Source organism: Octopus bimaculoides, chromosome 20 (genome assembly GCF_046866305.1).
Source record: "Octopus bimaculoides isolate indiv1 chromosome 20, ASM4686630v1, whole genome shotgun sequence".
Lineage (NCBI taxonomy): Eukaryota > Metazoa > Mollusca > Cephalopoda > Octopoda > Octopodidae > Octopus > Octopus bimaculoides.
In genome coordinates, this window is record NC_142947.1 from 48,025,150 (window position 1) to 48,045,462 (window position 20,313).

At 37.5% G+C, this 20,313-nt stretch overlaps 1 protein-coding gene across 1 annotated transcript in view; it reads left to right on the forward strand.

Moving 5' to 3' along the window:
* Positions 1-15,740, forward strand: part of LOC106882896 (transcription initiation factor TFIID subunit 4B) — a 27,090-nt gene extending 11,350 nt beyond the window's left edge. Inside the window, exons 2-14 of the mRNA XM_052975137.2 lie at positions 1,145-1,309; positions 2,347-2,584; positions 3,890-4,017; positions 4,609-4,698; positions 5,716-5,973; positions 6,665-6,924; positions 7,076-7,245; positions 7,808-7,938; positions 8,076-8,201; positions 9,781-9,837; positions 9,983-10,093; positions 11,149-11,205; positions 13,114-15,740. Coding sequence (XP_052831097.1) covers positions 1,145-1,309; positions 2,347-2,584; positions 3,890-4,017; positions 4,609-4,698; positions 5,716-5,973; positions 6,665-6,924; positions 7,076-7,245; positions 7,808-7,938; positions 8,076-8,201; positions 9,781-9,837; positions 9,983-10,093; positions 11,149-11,205; positions 13,114-13,227 — 1,905 coding nt within the window. The 3' untranslated portion in view covers positions 13,228-15,740. The remainder of the gene's footprint in view (positions 1-1,144; positions 1,310-2,346; positions 2,585-3,889; positions 4,018-4,608; positions 4,699-5,715; positions 5,974-6,664; positions 6,925-7,075; positions 7,246-7,807; positions 7,939-8,075; positions 8,202-9,780; positions 9,838-9,982; positions 10,094-11,148; positions 11,206-13,113) is intronic.
* Positions 15,741-20,313: the final 4,573 nt, after the last annotated feature.

Genomic DNA, 20,313 nt, shown 5'->3' on the forward strand with positions numbered 1-20,313 from the left:
GCAGCAACTTCACTCTTTGTTTGGCAGGATATGGGCTAGTGAATCTGTACCTGAGGACTGGAGAGATACAGTAATGGTGGTCTTATATAAGGGAAAGGGCAACAGGAATGATTGTGGTAACTACAGGGGAATATCATTGCTTTCTGTCGTAGGAAAGGTTTTATGCAGGGTACTTCTGGATCTTCTACTGAAACATGTTGCAGATTGTGTTCTTCCAGAAAGTCAACCTGGCTTTCATGTGGAACGCGGCACTACTGATGTGATCTTCTCAGCTAGACAGCTTCAGGCATGGGGTGGAGGGTTTGACTGGGGTCTGGGAAGCCAGGAGGCTGCACCAGGCCCTAATCTGATCTGGCAGTGTTTCTACAACTGAACAGTTTCACCAGTTGAATGAAAAAGCAGCTATGAGGGTTCATGTAAATACTAATGAAACTAATTATGGTTATAATTTCATTTTTACACAAATAATTACCTAATTAATTCATACAATAATTGTTTTGGCATTTATGTTCTTTCTTGTTCAGTAAGAAGAATTATGCAGTTATAAGATTTATATTCTTATATTTACCATATTCATACCACCATAATTAAACTACACTAATTATACCACCATAATTATATTGCCATAATTAGACCATTAAAAGGGATATGTAACTTTGCTATATACTTGTACTTTTATCTTAATTCTGTCTCAAAGAATTATCCTGGGATCATGGCCAACATGTTTAGTTTAATATACTCATCTTGGATCACCCTTATTAAGATTACATTAGATCCATGGATTAAAGCCACTTTTAATCATGGTTTCTGCCCCTAGAAAGCTTCTCCCTAAAGGTACCTTGCCAAGGCTAGTGCCTTTGGGGAGAAGACAAACAGGTATCCATGAACGAAAGCCTCCTCTAAGCTGCAGCTGGTTATTGGTTCAGATGTTGTGCATTTAAAGCAATTCAGTTTATTATTTTAGCTTCTTTAATCAACTGAGATGGAATATAAACGAGCCTTAATATTTTGATAGATTTGTTGTTCGTATTTGTACCACCATATACATTATAGTTTTATTATACAATGTACTGTATCCCATGGCAAGCAATGAGACCAACAACCAAAACAATCACTAATGTTTTGTTATTTTCCTTCCTTCTAGAATGCCATTACTTTACCCACAAGCATTCAGCTTCAACCTGGCACCGTATTGGTGAAAAATGAACAAGGCCAATTAGTTTTGGTTCATGCGAGTCAGTCAAGTGTTCTACAACCACAGACATCTACCAATACTACTGTTTTACCAGGGAAACTGCAAAATGTCAAGGTAAGTCCTTTCGTGTGTGTGTGTGTTCTTTGTTAATGAGAGTAAAATGAAGTGAACATCTTTCATTCAACATTGTACTCAATATGATCAAGACCTGTTGAAATGGCTGTGGCATGCTGATCACTTATAGTGGATGGAACTTGTGGAAGAGGGAGACCCTAGGAAAACACAAGATGAAGTAGCGAAGGCTGATCTCAAGATGCTGAACCTCACAAGAGAAGTGATGAAGGACCAAGATGAGTCGTAATTCAATGTGTTTGAGAAGTCTCTTCCATCACAGCAAAAATGAGATTCTGAAAGCCTTCCCCACATCAATCCCCCCCCCCCCCAGCAACCGTCCCTCTGTCACTCCTCTATCTATGTCATTACTTGGTGGACATAATAATAAAGAATGGGATTGTCGCATCAGTGACAGGTGCTGGATAAAGGTTTATCTGGAGGTTAAACAACTTTGAATGGTGATTGAGGAGTTAAGCAGTGATTAAACATTTTTGAATGATAACTAATGGTTTAATCAGAAGTTATAGATTGTGGACCATCAACAACTGAATCATTGATAAGTTAAGTGTCATTTGTATGAGGCAAGGGACGAAACTGTCGTAAATGAGATAATTATAAACCTTTTGATGTGGAACTCATTTATTTATCTAATTATCTACACATTTAATACATATATATGCTGACTAATGAGCAATATGAAATTACTCACCCCATTTCAACTGAGTTCCTGGTTTGTGATTGACTTAAATAGTAATTACTATGAAGTGCTGTTTGTAAGAGAAGAGCGAGTGTCGGTTCTTGTTCTCTTAAAAGTAGCCAACCTTCCATGGAATATGTCAAAGCAATTTTCTTATTTGTGTTGTTGCTAAGAAAATTAAAGTCTGTATTCTCTTTTGTTTACTTTCTACAGCAGAGACATTACAAACTTTAGTGCAACTACATTCAATTGATCTCATGCGTATGTATGTTTGTTTAATTATCCATCTAACGATCCTTTTGATTTGTCATCCTTAATTATTGTTTTCTTTGTATTTCAGCCAATGTGCAATCAAGGTCAACCTCGACAGCCAACTTCTACTCCAACCATTCTTACTATCCAGCAGCCGCAAGGACAAGCGACTACGTCCAGCCATCACACAGTTCTGCGACAAACTGTCCCAGTCAACCACAGTCCTGTACAGGTGTCACCTGTTACTCAAAACAGTACAGGCTCAACAACCACAATGCCAAGCACCATACCTGTCGGGCATAATCAAGCCAGCAATGTATTACCAAGTAAGAGAACATCTTCAACCTTCGTCTCTTGTTTCTCTGCAGGAAATATTTGATGTGGGTCTCTAGACACAAAAATGGCAACTCTCTAAGATGGCTTATCTCAATGCTTTCTTTATTCCAATTGCAATTAGTCACTAACAGTAAATGGTAGGGAATTACTTCTCTGTGTTTGTAGTCACGCTCTCTTCTCCTTCTTCCTCACATCCGCATCTCTCTGGAACCACCAGGGTGAAACTCCTCCGACTTAGTTCCAATGAAATACCAACTACTCTAAACCCTTTGCCCATCCGTTTCATTATTCGTGATGAAGTGGTCCTTGGTGCTGGTGCCACGTAAAAAGCACCCAGTCCACTCTGTAAGGTGGTTGGTATTAGGAAGGGTATCCAGCCATAGAGACCATGCCAGAACAGACAATGAAGCATGGTTCAATCTTTCTGCCTAAGCCAGCTCCTATCAAACCATCCAACCTCTGCTAGCAGGGATAATGGACATTAAATCGTGATGATGATGTGATAAGACTGGCCCTTTTTGCCAGCCAAGTGGATTGGAGCGACATGAAATAAAGTGTCTTGCTCAAGGACACAACACACCACCAGGAATCGAACTCACGACCTTACAATCATGAGCCAAATACCCTAATCACTTAACTACACCCCCCCCCACACACACACACATCATAAAAGTCAATTGACTCCATGATTTTTGAAAGATTTCTTTGTCATCTCTTCTTTGGATATTTGCTGGTTGCCCTGCCATGGTTCCATTCTAGCTGCCCTGCCATAATAGCCAAGTTGATGGAGAGATACCTTACAGATGTCCTCCAATTCATTTTGGAATTGCTCTGCAACCTCATCTGCCTTGCAGCAGGGATTATTTTCACCAATCTATTTGGCAGCCCAAACACGCCTGCCTGAGGGTCCCAAGATGACCCGAGCAGAATGCTTTTGATTCCTTTCTTTCTTTTGTTGGTGGATTGGACAATCACTCTGTTGACTGTATCAAGGGGAATCCCAAAATTTTCTGCAGTCTTACACTGGCTAAGTTCACCCTCGGATCCACCCTCAATACACCCTCTTTGAAAATCAGACAACTCGTTTGCTTCTGGTGTTCACAACATGGTTAGTTGCCATGAACAACTAATATACTGTAATCTGAAACGGAAAATAATAATACATTAACAGTTTGAAGCCTCAGATAAAAAAAGTTATAATGAGGGGGTGTCTATTTACTTTTTGAGATGTCTGTGTTTATATAATGTTTCATGGACTTTGTGTTTGATTTGTATAAAAAATGTTTTACTTTCAGATCAGAACAGCAATATGATTGATAATGTTCGGAAATGTAAGAATTTCATGGCAACACTGCTGAAATTAGCTTCTAATCAGCGTCCTGAAACAATCTTCAATGTACGTGAGCTCATCCAAGGACTGATTGTAAGTGAATGTATTTTCTTCTTTATTTACCTTTAGTCTTTTTACAACAGCAACGATCATGCCGATTAATGATCATGCTGACTGATGACCATACTGACTAATTACACAAAGTCTGCATTGTCTGTCTTAGTACAGCATGCTGTAAAGTGCAGTCCACCTACCTGGCTGACAATAGGTTCCACTTCTATTTCATGCTTGGCTCATTAGCTGTAGAGGTGGCACCCATCTGTAGAATCTTTTATTGTGTTTTATTGTGGTAGAAGTTTAAACTTAAATTATTGAACCAAATTGTACAGTTAGAAACTACAAATAGGTATGTGCTATGGCAGCACATTTCATGTGATATGTCCATCAACAACAGAACCACATCATGCAATGGTCAGGGCCCACTTCCCAGTTATAATTCTGCACAATAATTCTTGAGCAACCCATCAAAGCTTCACTGTTCAAACTATTCTCATACCAAGTCCATTCTTCTCTAAATAGTTTTGCATTAATTATGTATATTTTATGTTAATTATATATAGTTTTATATTAATTGTATATTCTGTAGATTAAACTCTGGGTTTATTCATTTATCTTCCATTCCAGGATGGTAAAGTTGACCCTGAAAGTTTCACAGAGAAACTTCAAATTGAACTGCAGTCTTCACCTCAACCTTGTTTGGTCCCTTTCTTGAAAGTAAGTACTCTATCCCTTCACTAGTGCTGTCCTCTGTAGAAACATTCTTTCATTGGCATTAATTAAACACTTTTATAAAGACATATAATCTTTAATTAGATATTGGATATATTAATTATTCTTTATTTCCAATTAAGTTTTTGTTGAATTGACAAACTGTAAACCTGTCACACACACACACATACACACACTCTCTGTCTGTCTCTCTCTCTCTCTCTCTCTCTCTCTCTCTCTCTCTCTCTCTCTCTCTCTCTCTCACACTCTCTCTCTCTCTCTCTCCCCCCTCTCTCTGGTAATGTCTGTTCACATTTTCTGTGAGGAAATAAAAAGTTCCTAGCTTGGAAAACAAATAAAGCTTGGTGACAAGAAAATCATTCCAGGTCTTGCTAGCATGCAAAAACACATGCTAAAATGAATGTGTACACACACACATACACGCACACACATGCACATACATGTATGTAAAGTTAAAATATGACAAATGCATTTTAATGGAAACAGTATAAGTTTCACTGTTCTCAAACAACACTTTTCCAATTGTGTGTGTGTGTGTGTGTTGTATTTGATGGATTATTAGAAGCACAGAATTACCTGATGCACCTGAATTTTATTTAGCAAACCCTTTCTTGTCTTACCACTTGCCAGCAATCTAATCCTTGACTCAAACCCTCTGTTTATTAAGTAGAGGGGGAAATTGTGCCTTCTTAGCAGACGTGTTTGGTGCTTAATGCCCATCATGTATGTATGTATGTATGTATGTTATCAGTCAGGAAGTGTGAGAGTGTATGGTGGTAGCAGTTGATATGGAAAAGATGTTAAATCTCTCCCAGTTCGTTTCTTTGTGTCTCGTCTATGTATGTCCAGTTATTGGTCTGTCCACTCATACCATCTCACCATTGTCTGTTTGTCCACCTTCCTACATCCTTCTGCCCATCTCCATGCCTCTATGTTTATCCCACTCTTTCTCCCCCCCCCCCCCCCGATATGTATGTATTTATATCTTTTGTATATTTTCAGAAAAGTTTACCTCTGTTGAGGCACTCTCTCTACATGAATAAAATGTCCATTGACGGGGTGCGTCCCCCTCCTCCTGAAGTGATCCGGGTTCAGACAATGTGTTCCGTGCCTAATACAACTGTTATGACACACACTAAGCAGAACGTACACAGCCACACCCACAACAGAATGACTCATGTGACCGCAGCGAATCGCATGACCACCCAGCCTCAGGTCCATGGCGTTATGTCAGGGGGCCACATTCATCAACCCACTCAGGTAACTATCTTCTCGTGTCTTTCTTTTAATGGTATTGGGTGGTGTTCATTCTTTCCCATGATGTTTATAAAGCAAAATAGTACCGACTGGAATTTGAAACCCTTGCACACAGTTTACCTCAACATTAAATGTTATTAAAGCTGGTCCTTCAAAGTCCCAAAATGAGAACTTGCTTTGTATGCCTCATTTCTTTAATTATTTAAAGACATAAAACAAACATCTCCCTGGATTGAACAGAATTGGTAGAGCACTAAACAGAATGTCTTGTGCTATCTTATTATGTCCCTTTATTTTCTGACTTCACATCCCATCAAAGTTAACCCTTTCATTACCATAATGAAATTCAATTAATTTTCAAAATAATGAAGAATTTTGTAAAGTAACTTTGTCGTTATTTATCTGGTTTCTGGAAAATAAACTTGCATGAAATTTTGTTGGAAGGTTTTAATTTAAATCCTTTTAAAACAAGAAGTTTGTATCACAGAACCAGGCTGGTCTCAGGCAGGTTGGTATCAAAAGGGGCTAATTCTACTGTTCTTCTTCCTGGGTCATTAGAACACAGTATCAGTAATATTCTGGAGTTTATTTAATCAGTTACATCATTCCCCTTAAATTTTTGTGCCTGTGTTAGTAATTAATATTTCATAGAATCAATCTTATCATTTAACGATTTTGGTTTTGTTTGTTACAGACTATCATCAAACAGGTATGCCCAGCTGGTCAAATTGGCCATGTCCAGGTACGTGGTGGTCAAGCTAAGATGACAACGACAACCGTTGGTCATCCTGGCATCACTGTCGCCAAATCTAACCTTGGTACAATGACCACTGTTGGGAGAACCAACCTTCTCAACACATTGCCTACATCTACCACTAATCTCCAATCCCACATGCAGATCAAGAAAGAGACATTGGCTCCGCACAAGGAAAAACGGAAATACGAGTCTCTGAAGTAAGTTTGCCTTATCTCATACATTGTGGTCTTTGCTCTCATTTCATTCACCCTGAGACACCTTTTCTCAGAGGAGGAACAACATAACTGTTGAGCCAGTGGTTGTCATGTGAAGGTAATTAACTCTGTGTATTTTAAACAATTATTTCAGAGATGACGATGACATCAATGATGTGGCAACGATGGGTGGAGTCAACCTGTCAGAGGAAACTCGCAATATTATGGCTACCAATGCCGACTTCATTGGGACCCAGATTCGGTCTTGTAAAGATGAATGTTTTCTTTATCACAGCCCACTCTTAAGTAGAATTAGCTCAATTGGTAAGTATTTACTCGACAGTTGAGTTTAACTGTGATCATAACTCTGTGTGTGTTGTGTTCATGAGTAGATAATTGTGTTCACTCATGTTTATATGTGCATACATGCACATTTGTGCCTCTATGTGTGCAATCTTTACAAATTTTGGGATTTTTACCAAATGGAGCAATTGTGTGTGTGTGTGTCCACTGTGATATTCTGACTAATAAAAGGGCCAAACTGTAAAATTACTCAAACTCTGTGAATGGAATGAGTTAGACCACTTAGTAGCAATAACAACAACAGCAGCAACAACATTATTGAATAACACCCTGTGTTGTTGTTGGTGGTGCTGCTGTTGCCCCACTGTGGGTTCAAAGTTGCAATATGAGTTGATGTGGCAGAAAAGCATTAGTTGAGAGGACTTTGTCTGGAGCAATTTGTCTTTTGTTTGGAATATGGTTGCAACATATAAAATATTGCTCTCTTGGCACCAACAAGCATTATTATGGCTGTTAATTAATATTTTTATTTGTTGTTATTGTAAGCAATTAACTGTGCCTTCTGTTGTATATTTAAACACAGCCAAGAAATACGGTGTTGAAGAGGTACCTTCCGATGTTGCTAACATTGTATCACATGCAACTCAAGAACGATTGCGAGATTTCATTGAAAAATTATCTACGATTGCTGAACACAGAACAGAAATATACAAAGTAAGTGGCTAATCCATAATCTTTAGTCTTTCTAAAACCACAATCTTTTCTTGTGGATTATGCTTATCTCTATTTTCAGATCTCTGTATTTATTGTTTTTCATTTCTTTAATTTTTGTTGTTTTTTTTTTCTCTAAGATGGACAGCAGGTATGAGGTGAAAAACGATGTCAGAGCAATATTGAAACATTTTGAAGAACTTGAGCGACTTGAAAAGAAGAGACATGAAGAACAGGAGCGAGAAATGTTACTAAGGGTTGCTAAGGTTTGTTTTTCCTTCTCCCTACCTCTGAAATCCCCACCCCTTGGGGCCAACTGGATGGCATTCCTACTGACAAGATCAAACTATATCTGTAGTAAGGTTTGAACTTGTGAAATATCAATTAGTGTTGGGGGGGGGGGTTAAATTGTTTGGAGAAAAACCAGGTTCTCCAGCTGTTGCTTTGCTCTCCACAACCCTACTATTTTCTCTTATTCAAACCTTAGACTCAAACAAATCATGGGAGCAGCTGGAGGAGCTGTTTCTACACTCGTTATTCCTTTCCTAGCCTCACTTATTATTGGTTCCACATTAAACACACTCTGTGGAGTCGTTGACGTTAGAAAGGGCCATGCCAAAACAGACAATGGAACCTGGTGCAGGTCCCTGGCCTTACCAGCTCCAGTCAAACCATCCAACCCATGCCAGCATTGAAAACAGACATTAAATGATGATGATGATGATGATTATTAATTCCAGCTTCTCTTTTGAGGGTCAAATCCTGGTGCCTTACTGTACCAAAACCTGCAATTCACCCATTCAGTTCATATTGTGTCTGTTTCAGCTGAAATTTCAATTTGAAAATAAGCAATGGTCACAGTTGGATTGCTGTTGGTTTTTACAAATATTTGATTAAATAAGTTCTAATTCCTTGCTGGCATAACAGCTAAAATTTGTATATTTTTAGAACATTTGCTTTGAACACAGCAATTCAGACTAACTTGTTATGGTTTTATGAGTTTGAAAATGTTTATTTCAAGCCATCAAATCAAACACAGATATTTTTGTATATTTAGTGTTTATCTAACACAGCTGTTACACGACTGGACTTGTAACTGTTCCAGTGCCTATGTCCCAGTCGCATGGAGTCTCTATGTCTTACATGAAAGGACTGTCGTCTCAAAGATATATTTAAATTTTCATTAAAGCAAGAGATTTTGACTGAAAAGGGTTTGATTTTGTTTCAATAAGGTTAGGGCTTGAAACAGGAAAAAATTTCATTAGACTGAAAAATAGATTCTATTGAGATTGATTGTAATGGGATTTCATGTGCATGTGTGTGTGTGTGTGTTCATATAGGTACCAGTGTAGCTGTGTGATTAAGAAGTTTGCTTTCCATCCACATGGTTTCAGGTTCAATCTCATTGCATGGCACCTTGAGCAAGTGTCTTCTACTCCAGCCCTGACCAACCAAAGCCTTGTCAGTGGATTTAGCAGAGAGAAACTGAAAGAAGCCCACACACACAAAAACATAGTGTGTGTGTGTGAAATGTATATGTTTATGTCCTTTTGCTCTGACATTGCATGACAGTTGTCAATGAATGTCAGTGTCATACAAGAAGTACCATACATTTCCAATATCCTTCAAAGACACATCTGGCCGTGGAGGAAATATTACTTTACTTGGAAACAAGTGAGGGTTGGTGACAGGAAGGACATCCAGCTGCAGAAAAATCTGCCTCAGATAAACTGTCTGACCCATGCTAGCATGAAAAAGTGGACATTAACTGACGACGAGGATGAAAATACGTTATATATGTATATATTGTATTTTATTCTATATATATATGTTTTCTATTTACAGAGTCGGTCAAAACATGAAGATCCAGAACAGTTGAAACTAAAGCAGAAAGCTAAGGAGGTAAGTTAGTGTGTGTGTGTATGTAAATAAATGGTTTTGGTATTAAGAAACGCTGTTTAAATGTGTTGCTTCCTCTAAAATATCTGCAGTTTATATTTCTGTTGATGGTTCTGTTTTTTTTTTTTTTGTCCTTCTATTTTCTCAGTTACAACTGGCAGAGATGGAAGAAATGAGGCAACGAGAGGCCAACATTACAGCATTAGCAGCTATTGGTCCCAGAAAGAAGCGGAAAACAGAAGCAGGAGACTCAAATCAGGTACTCACTCACTGATGTAGTTTGGGGATTTGTGGAGGGGTTTGCAAACCACTGACATATTGTTAAAGGTTTCTATTTTTGGGTTGACCTATTAAAGGATTTACCATTTCTGGTGGTTATTATTATAGTGATGATGATGATGAAAGGTAGAAGCATTATTATGCTGAGCAAAATGCTTAGCAGCATTTCTTTTAGCTTTATGTTCTGAGTTGAATATCCCTGTTGTGGGTTCATATCCTATTGAAGTGGACTTTAGATTTCATTTTTCTGGGGTCCATAAAATAAAGGACCAGTCTGAGGCAGTGAATTGGTAGGTTTCTTAAAGGGTTACCCTAGACGTTTTGCACTATTTCTTCTTGAATTTCTGTCCTTGAGTCATAGATTTATTCCATTCCACTTGGTCCTCAGGTACCTTTAGTGCTGGCCATTCTTTCGTACATACAAGTCAGGTATTCCACGTGAAAATGAGTCCACAAAATATTGTGGAGGCCATGGAATAAAGGGAAATTCCTACTGCCCTTTCATCCCTAAGCAATAAAAAAAAATCTGTTGTGTGTAAAGTGGTTGGGTATTCTACACCCCAAAACAAATGTAAATCCTCTGCAGAGAAAAGTGTCATCTTTCCTCCATTAATCCCTACCACCAGATCCACAATTACAGCTACACACACATTTGTGTGATAGAAGGCCTGTAGAGGTACAAGAGGTCCACAAGAATAGCTGCCCCTCCAAACTTTCTGACCCTTTAACTGCCTTCATCAAATTCACATTGGTGTATACCAACACTATATTCTGTTATACCCCCCCCCCCATCTCCAGGCAGTCCACTTACCTCATATAGTCTAATTTCATCAACCAGCTGTCATTATTTTCTTATGTTTTGTGAGAGACATTGTAAATAACTCATTTCATAATATATTCTGCAGTCTTATATATATATATATACACACACATACACATCATTATCATTGTTACCACTACCTTATTCATCACCATCATCACAACAACACTGTTCTTCTCTCACTCTAATATATTTTATTTTATTTTCTATTCCAGACTGGTACATCAACATCTCTCACAAATGGTGGAGTAAGTTCATCTTCCGTTCGACCTGTGAGTCTTCATTTAAAAACAAAATTTTTGTTTCATGTTTTCTTCCAACCACAACAGATGGGGGGAGTTCCATTTCTTCACCTTCATTCTCCACCACCACCACCACCACACTCAACTATTCTCTCTCTACATCTTTCCATGCCTACTTTATCTCTCTCTTTCTCTCTCTCTCTTTCTACTTCTCTCTTTTTCTTTGTCTTTACCTCTCTCTCTCTCTCTCTCTTTCTCCTGCTATATTACTAATTATCGTTACCACATCCACCTGACAAGGATATTGTTGCAGCAGAAGGAAGAATATTCTTGGATCCAACAATGTGTGTGTGTGTGTGTGCGTGTGCGTGCTATAATAACTGTGACCTGATAGTTAAGGATGTTCAGCTCAAGATGATGATGATGAGATCTCAGGTTCAATTCCTGGACCAGACAGCATATTTTCATTTTACATTGGTCTAATCTACTCACCTGGGAATAAGTATCAGTTTCCAGCTGTCAGAATGTTCCATAGCAGCACCTGAAACAATTATTGGCAACCTACCAGGGCAATCATACTCCCTCACAGGTGATGGTTATGGCATACAAACATTTAAACTCGTGTTTAGAACGTAAATGTGATATATCTATAAGGTTAATGGACGGGAAGAATCGGTAGATCATCAGATGAAATATCTTGTGATAGATTTTTGTTTAGTTTCTTTTCTTTGGCAGAGGAAACGGATGGAGTGTTCACATCACAGATTCTACCCAAATATTATACAATCTGTCTTTGACTCAATGAAAGAATCCTTTTGTTGCCAGCAGGAGTTATAAGAAACTCTCGCACACCCCCACCTCTTACTCTAATTATTATGCATTCAAAACCCCGGCTTCGATAACTAACTGCTTCAACTATAGTAACAGAATCTCTCCTCAGTTTTCTCATATTTATCCTGCTGACATGTGTTGGCTAGGTTTTGTCCATTTGGAGTCTTGGGCTAGATTCCTGGATACTGGACAGTTAGCTTTAGCTAATATCAGATATAATATATATATATATGTATATATATTTATAAACACATGAAATATAACTTTCTACTTGCTGGGTTTAATTAGAGAAGCAGGAAAGAAAAAATTAAGACCTGGGAATCTTTCAAAATTCTGGTAAAGGGGAGGCAAGTGTATTTGCAAAGACGATTAGGCAGAACCAACCAAAGTGGGAGGCATTCATTTATGTGGTATTACTTGCAGTTGGTCTTTGGTATGACTTGAAACAACATCAAGTTGTAGGGCCCTGGTTTTGGAGTTGCAGGGGTTTGAAGAGTGTGGAAGCAGCTCTTAGCCACTATTTATTCTCAGGTCTGCTCTGACCCAGAATAGTAGCAGTGGTTAGGTCTCAGCTATGGGCTTATTAGAATGTTAACCTTGTGGAGTACAGAGAGCAAGATGATATGCCTTGGTCATCTCCTTCATCCCCAGTTGTCTTGACCTGGTCTTGTCAATGGATTGAAGATGGTCACAGACAAGAACATGAGGCTGATGGTGTTGTGCAGTTCTTCTTCACTTTAAACAAAGTCACTCTGTGTAAGTCATTGGTCACCCTTCCTCCCTTTAAGATGACCAGACGGTCCTTATCACTATGCTATCTGTACTCTCTACCATTACCCACCACACCTCACTGTCAGACGAGACTAAAAACCTACATAGATCTGGCAGGCTTCAAGGGCTGCTTTCTAGATTAGGATTTTCTGCAACACACGAGCTTGGTCCTATATGAAGCCATGTGTCGAATCCTTTCGTGATTAACAAAGTTTTATTTATTTTGTATTTTCTTTTTGTTTATGAATTTCTTGATATTTTTGTTTTGCACCAAATACCCCGTTAATCAAGTCACGTTGAAGCCAGCATTTTAACATCTTCTGTTTCCTTCCACAGGTTGTGTCCCGGCCACGTATCAAACGTGTCAACCTGAGAGATTTGCTATTTTTGATGGAACAAGACAAATCTTTATGCAGATCAACGCTGATGTATAAATCATTTTTTAAGTGACCTCTTCTTTACCACAACCACAACCACAGCAACTACTACTACTACTACTACTACTACTACTACTATTAAACACTGTTACCACCACTACTACTAAACACCAAGCGACACCCTCCTCCCCCAATACCATCGCACCTCATTCCCCCCATGACCCTCTCGACTGGATTGACTACAGCTTTCCCACCCCCCAAACTCTCCCTGTGTTGGTGTGTTTAAGTGACTTCTTACACTTTCATCCTCTCAAAGAGGAAGAGAGTAGGAGAGAAGGGGGAAGGGGCAGAAAGAGGGGTAGTAGCAGGAGGAAGAGGAGGAGGAGGAGGCAGACAAGGAATGTGATTTTAACCCCAAATGAAATTTAGTCCACTGCACCCTCACCACCACCTCCACCACCATCATCATCATCACCACCACCTTCACCATTGCATGCCGTCGACATCACCACCAGCACCACAACACCAACATCATTGCACCTTTTTTTACTCATTGTTTCATTATCACTGAGTACAGGGGTGGGGGGAGGGTTTCTGTTGTGTTTTTTGGGTGGGGTAAGTTGTTACCCCAGCAACCATAACAACAACAACAACACTCGTTAAATTGTGGAAAAAAATGGTTCTACCCTTTGATCATCTTCACTGAACTTACCTCTCCTTCATAATAATAATAATAATAATATGGCAGTGCTCTAGAATAGTCGTCACAACTAAACCAATTTTGTTAGTGAATGCCTGGTGTATTACTGGTATTTATTTTGGGATTGCCAGGGATACAAAATACAACTGCTATGTTTTGGCTCTCTTCACCTTCCTCAGCCAATAATAATAATAATAATAATAACTGAGGTGACTGTACTCCGTAGAGTACAATGCAGATATCCTGTTTGCCTGTCTGTACTCTGTTGTCAATAACTGTCACAGCACTCTGGCTGTGCCACACTGGACAAACAAATAGTTGGGGGTTTCAAATCCTTCTCATCATTACGTTTGTCACTCTTATCTGTTTCTAGCACAGTCTTTGTAGCTGTAAGTAGGTACCACCATACGGTATGGTTTGTAGTCCACTGTATCAGTTGATCAACCATTTTTGTAATGATTTTAGAAAAACAACTCGTTAACTGAACACCATTTGTCAATGTAAACTTGGTTTGAGCTTCACCCACTTGGCTCTGCGCTACCACCTTGACTACAGCACTACCCTGCACCAAACTGCTCCATTGTATTGTATCCCCAGCCACTGAGTCCCTATCCTTTTCTCTCTTTTATTGAATACCTTAATCCCCATTGTTCCCTTTCTTGGTGTAGTTGTAGAAGCCAGTTTGTGAACTCTCTCCCTCTCTCTTTGCTGGATCAATGATGACAATAATAATAATAATAATAATAATGATGATGAAATTCCTCTTTATTGCTACTGTTGTTGCTGTTGGTGGTGATTCTGAACATTCGGTGGATGACACCATATTAGTGGTACCTGCTTATAGATCAAAGTTGTTCCAGCCATGATTGTCCTGTCTTGTTTCCTCCAGATTATATTACCCCAACGTGTCCATCTCCCTTTTAAGGCAATAGGGTGTGATTTGAGATATATTTAGCTGCCATTTGTAGCAAGTCAAACGACCATGTAGAGGCTCCCTCCCTGGCACTTAGAAGTCACCACTGAAGTGTTTTGTGCTTGGTGTTGGAGAAGGCATCCAATCATAGAAGCCATGCTATGGATGACATTGGAGCTTGGTGCAGCACTGTGGCTTGTCAGATCCTGCCAAATCATCCAACCCATGCCAGCATTGAAAATCGATTTTAAATGATGATGATGATGATGATGATGTTTATATGAGAGAGAGAGAAATAGTCACCATTTTGCTGTATATAGAGGTAACCTGTATGCCAGGTATGCCAATTCTGCCACACTTTAGTCTAAGTGACTCCCCACACACTGGGTGACTGTATGGGGCTACAATGTGGGCCCTAGGGGTATGTTGGTGGTGGTGTTATGGCAACAGGGTTCGGTGAGTCAGTGGTGGTAAATTCTTGGCAAACAAAATTCAGTTTCAAATTAACATTTGACTTTGTAACTGGTTGCATTGCTGCCTTAGTAAGGGCATGATTGTCACCACTTCCCGTCTTTGTTTCAATACACTGATAGATTAACAAAATGTCCTTACATGTCATCTCTGTCTTGTCTCTATTATATTTCCCTTGTCTAACTAATTACTTTCACCCTAATTAAATATTGTAACTCTAATGACATTCCTCTCTATCTACCATGGCCTCTCTCTGCCTCCTTCTCCCCTTCACTCACTCTCTTTTCTTTGTCTCCTTCACTCATTCTTTCACCAAAAAAAAAACCATTCAGTGTTTGTCATTTGTCATGAAGCGATTTCATTTGGGTTGGTCTGCCTTCCAAACATCTTGAGAAATACGTACATACAATTATTTATATATATATATATGTATACACACACACACACACACACACACACACACACACACACACACACACACACACACACACACATACATACATACATACATTTTCTTAACATGGAGTTCTGTCATGTAAGACCAATTTCCCAACATCTTCCTGTTAAATGGAAGTTAACAAGCACAGAATTGGTGAGAAAATATGTTTTATATTATGGAAACTGTGTTATAGGAAAGGTTCTTGGGTAGAGCTCTTACATAATGTGGCAGATGCCTGTATGTGTGTGATGTTCATTTGTGTATGATACTAAGCAGTAATAACATTCTCTCCGACCGGTTAATTTCATCCAGTCGTTCATTCAGCCATATATGGATTGACAATGAATGTAATCCTTGTTTATCTCATGCATAAATTAACATATATTATACAGATATATATTAATATATATTTAACTCTACACACTTCCAACACAACACTGTATTGAATACTTTTGTTTTTATACCACAACATAAACTATGCATATATATATATATATATATATATATACACACACACACACACACACACACACACACACACACACACACACACACACACACACACACACAAATATATTTATTATATTGCCATAAAATTGCAGTGGGATTGTCAAGAAGCGAAGCATCACCCTGTCTTGTTGCCTGTCACACTTCAACTGGTCCTAAATCAGCCCAAAGAAGCCCCTGCTGAGTTACCAAAGAATCCTATGTACAATAGCTATGTAGGACTGTCTATGAAATGGCTAGTGATGGCCTCCATGAGGAATGTTTTGATTTTAGCTGGTAACATTGGCATGGGTTCTTTCATCATGTGTGGCAGAGATTGATGACTGGGAGAAAAGTTTTTTCCATCACAAGTTACCAAACTTTGAATGGAAAATATCTTCAGGGAATCATTGCAAATGGTGATGAATTCTTCTGAGATTATTTGAAGGGAGACATTTAGGGATTTAGTCTTGAAGCTAAGATTCCTGCAAACTATGATAGGCATTTAGTTTAGTCTTGTAGACTTGGCTTTCTCAACTAATTGTTACTGGTTTCTCTCCACGACAGTCATAATTGTAATCAGAAGGGGTGTGACGTAATTTGTGTGACCTTTCAGATGGGAATAGGGTCAGGGATGGAGAAAAAGAAGGAATAGTAAGGGATCACGTGCCTTTAGGCCCCACTGCATCCTCAGGTGTATATGATAAATTACATAGATGTATATATATGTATGTATACAATTGTGTGCGCGTAATGTCATTCTACATCATTGCTTTATCAGTGCTTAGTTTACAATAATTAACAAACAAGCAAAAATAATCTAAATAAAAGAAGGAAACAAAACAAATCTTGTTCGTTTTCTGAATGAGATTTTACATTTTAACTCTCTCTCACACACACACACACACACACACACACACACACACACCATTCCCTGTAAACTGTAGTGAAGCAGCTGCCTGCTCTTATATAGTTTCGCCCCCTTTTCTTTTCATCTGAAAAAAATAAACTCTTTTTTTTTTTTTTAAAGGAGTTTTCAAAGAACAGAAAGAAACTCCTTATTCAATGTTTTTTTAAGACATTCTTAGACAACAGTTTGGCACAAGTGGTTCCTGATATCAAGAATTTTGCATTTATACCTGTGTGTGTGTGTGTGTATGTTTTATTGCATTCACAGTACAAAGCCTACATAAAAAAAAAACAAAGACCTGAAGAAAAGGTGAGAGAAATTCACTCTCTCTCTCTCTCTCTCTCTTTCCCTCTCTCTCTCTCTCTTTCCCTCTCTCTCTCTCTCTTTCTCTCTCTTCTCATGTTTGTGTGATTGTGTAACAGACACAAGCACATGCACTTATACATATATATACATGTAATTCCACTTATTCAATTGTACAGAAAGTAATTGTATAAATGAAGTAAAAAAAAATAAATATTACAAAATCTAAATCCCAATAAAATGTGTGAAGTTTTAAAATTGCAGCCCATTTTTTGAAATTTGTTTGTTTCTAGGGGTCAGTGTATGGGGAGGAGGGGGTCTCTTAACAGTTCTACATCTCTTACCCCCGCCCCCCTCTCTCCTTAAAACATAAACATTTAATATAAGAAACTTTGATAATGTCTATTTTGTCCCTCAAACTTCTTTGTTTATTTTTAGTTTTTTTTCTTTTATTTCTTTGTTATTGATTCTGGAAGAGAATTCATTTTTCAAAAGTCTTCAGCAATTTATTCTTTAGAAGAGTACAACACAAATAATGATGATGATAATAATAATAATAATAATAATAATAATAAGCAAAGCCTGCATAAATATTGAAAACCAAATTAAACCAAGCTACTCACTGCCAGAAGAATTCGTCAATCAATACAGACAAAGACATTAATTAGTTAAGTAACGACTAAACACCACACTTTCTCCACTGCAAGGATCCTGGTACTTTCGTTTCTAAATGTTCTCTTGTTCCAAGTTCCTGCCATGTCTTGAAACGGTTCACATCGGTTCTTGTTTGTCCCAACAATAGGTACACATCTCTCTGTCTTAATATGACCAACACTACTCCAGGAGTGTCTCTCGTGGTCACATACCTCCTTGTTTAGTCATTAATCTTCAGATTGTAAGTAAAAATACTGCCCCCATCCTTCTGTCTTCATCTGGGTGTCACCATTTTCTAGAGAATCATTTGCTCAACCATTGGTCAATCTGGCAAGCAAATCTATGAAATACACACACACGTTTGTGTGTGTATATATGTACATACATATATATATATATGTGCATATATGTATATATATGTGCATATATGTATATATATATATATATATATGCATATATATATATATGTGCATGTGTGTATATATATATACACATATGTATGTATGTGTGTATATATATATGTATGTATATATGTATGAAGATATATATATATATGTATGTATATATATATGTCTGTGTATGTATATGTGTGTGTATATATATATATATGTATGTATATATAAGTATCCATGTGTATGTACATATATATATATATAATATTACATATGTATGTATGTAATACATGCGTGTGTGTGTCTGTATTAAATAAAATGAGAGAACAAAACCAAGGCTGTGTGGAATTTTCGGGACATTTATAAAGAGAAAGGTAGTCACACAGCTATGTCTGGAGTATTAGGGATATCCCTTTATCAGAGACAATGTGAGAGAGTTACAAAGAGGGAAATAGAAGAGTTCAGTATAACGAGTGATTTTGGAAAAGGAAGGACATATATATATATATATATATCTAAAAGGCAAGTAGTTTTAGTATATTGGTTATGTGCAAGTAAGTATAGTTATCTCTGTTTTCCGATTCGACCATTGAATGAATCCATACAAAGGGATATTCACATGTTTAGCCCTGGAAACAGAATCAGATTTCTCTGTTTTAAGTTGCTTAATCCAGAGATACATCTGTGTTAAGCTCCTTATTCTTCAGATCCAGCAATCCACTCTTTGTTTAATCCTCTCCAATCATATCTGTTATCAGTTGATTGTTTTTAATCCAGGACATTTTGCTTAATTTATTGTTGTTGCTTGATCCACCAAACAACTCTTTTAATCTCCGTAATCCTTCCAGAAACCCACATTCTTGCATCAGGTACTGTTTTAGGACCAGCTCTTAATCCTTGTTTGAAATTTTTACAGAAATATTTTAGTTAAATTTCTCTTTGTTAGCAGCAGATGTTGGATAAAAGAAAAAAAAGTGTTTAATCATTAGTGTTGGCACTGTAAATATTCAATATTTTTGGTATTTTCCTGCTTCTTTTATTTATTCCAAAGAACTTTTCCCTAACGTCTCCCTTTTTACCATTCTACTTTAACTGGAGAAGATTTGAAACCCAACCTTCATTTCACAATTTTTGAGATTTGAGAGAAATAATAATAATAATAATAATAATCTATTTTAGGCTCAAGGCTAACAATTCTAAGGGGGGTAAAGAATAGTTGATTTGATTCCAATCTTTCCCTGTTTGAGTGTCATTTGGTAAAATGGTGCCAACTGGACCCTCTTCTGTTATGAGTGATGATTGAGGTGTTGTGGGGTTAGCAGAGACCAGGTTGTGACACAATGGCACAGTGATTCCAAAACCATTATTGCTTCTCTGTGAGAAGTCTGTGAAAAAACATTTCTCTTTTTATTTTAAGGATTCTTTTTTTTTTTTTCTTGTAAATAAATTTGGATTTTAACAATTTCAAAAAAAAAACAATGAATGGTTTTCTCTTCACATTTATTTTCTGATTATATATATATATATATATATATATATATATATATATATATATATATAATGTACATATTTACATCTATGTATGTATATATATATATATATATATATATATATACACACACACACACACAAATATATACATATATGGACATTGAACAATGATGATATATGTATGTGGATATATGTATGTATGTGGACATATATATGTATGTATATGGATATATATATATATATAAATATATGTATGTGTGTATGTGAATATATATGTATATATATATATATGTGAATATATATGCATGTATATATATATATGTATGTATATATATTTTTATTATGTGCCCCTTTAAAGCCTAGCCAGGCTCACGGGCCCGGTTTCCCGGTTTCTATGGCG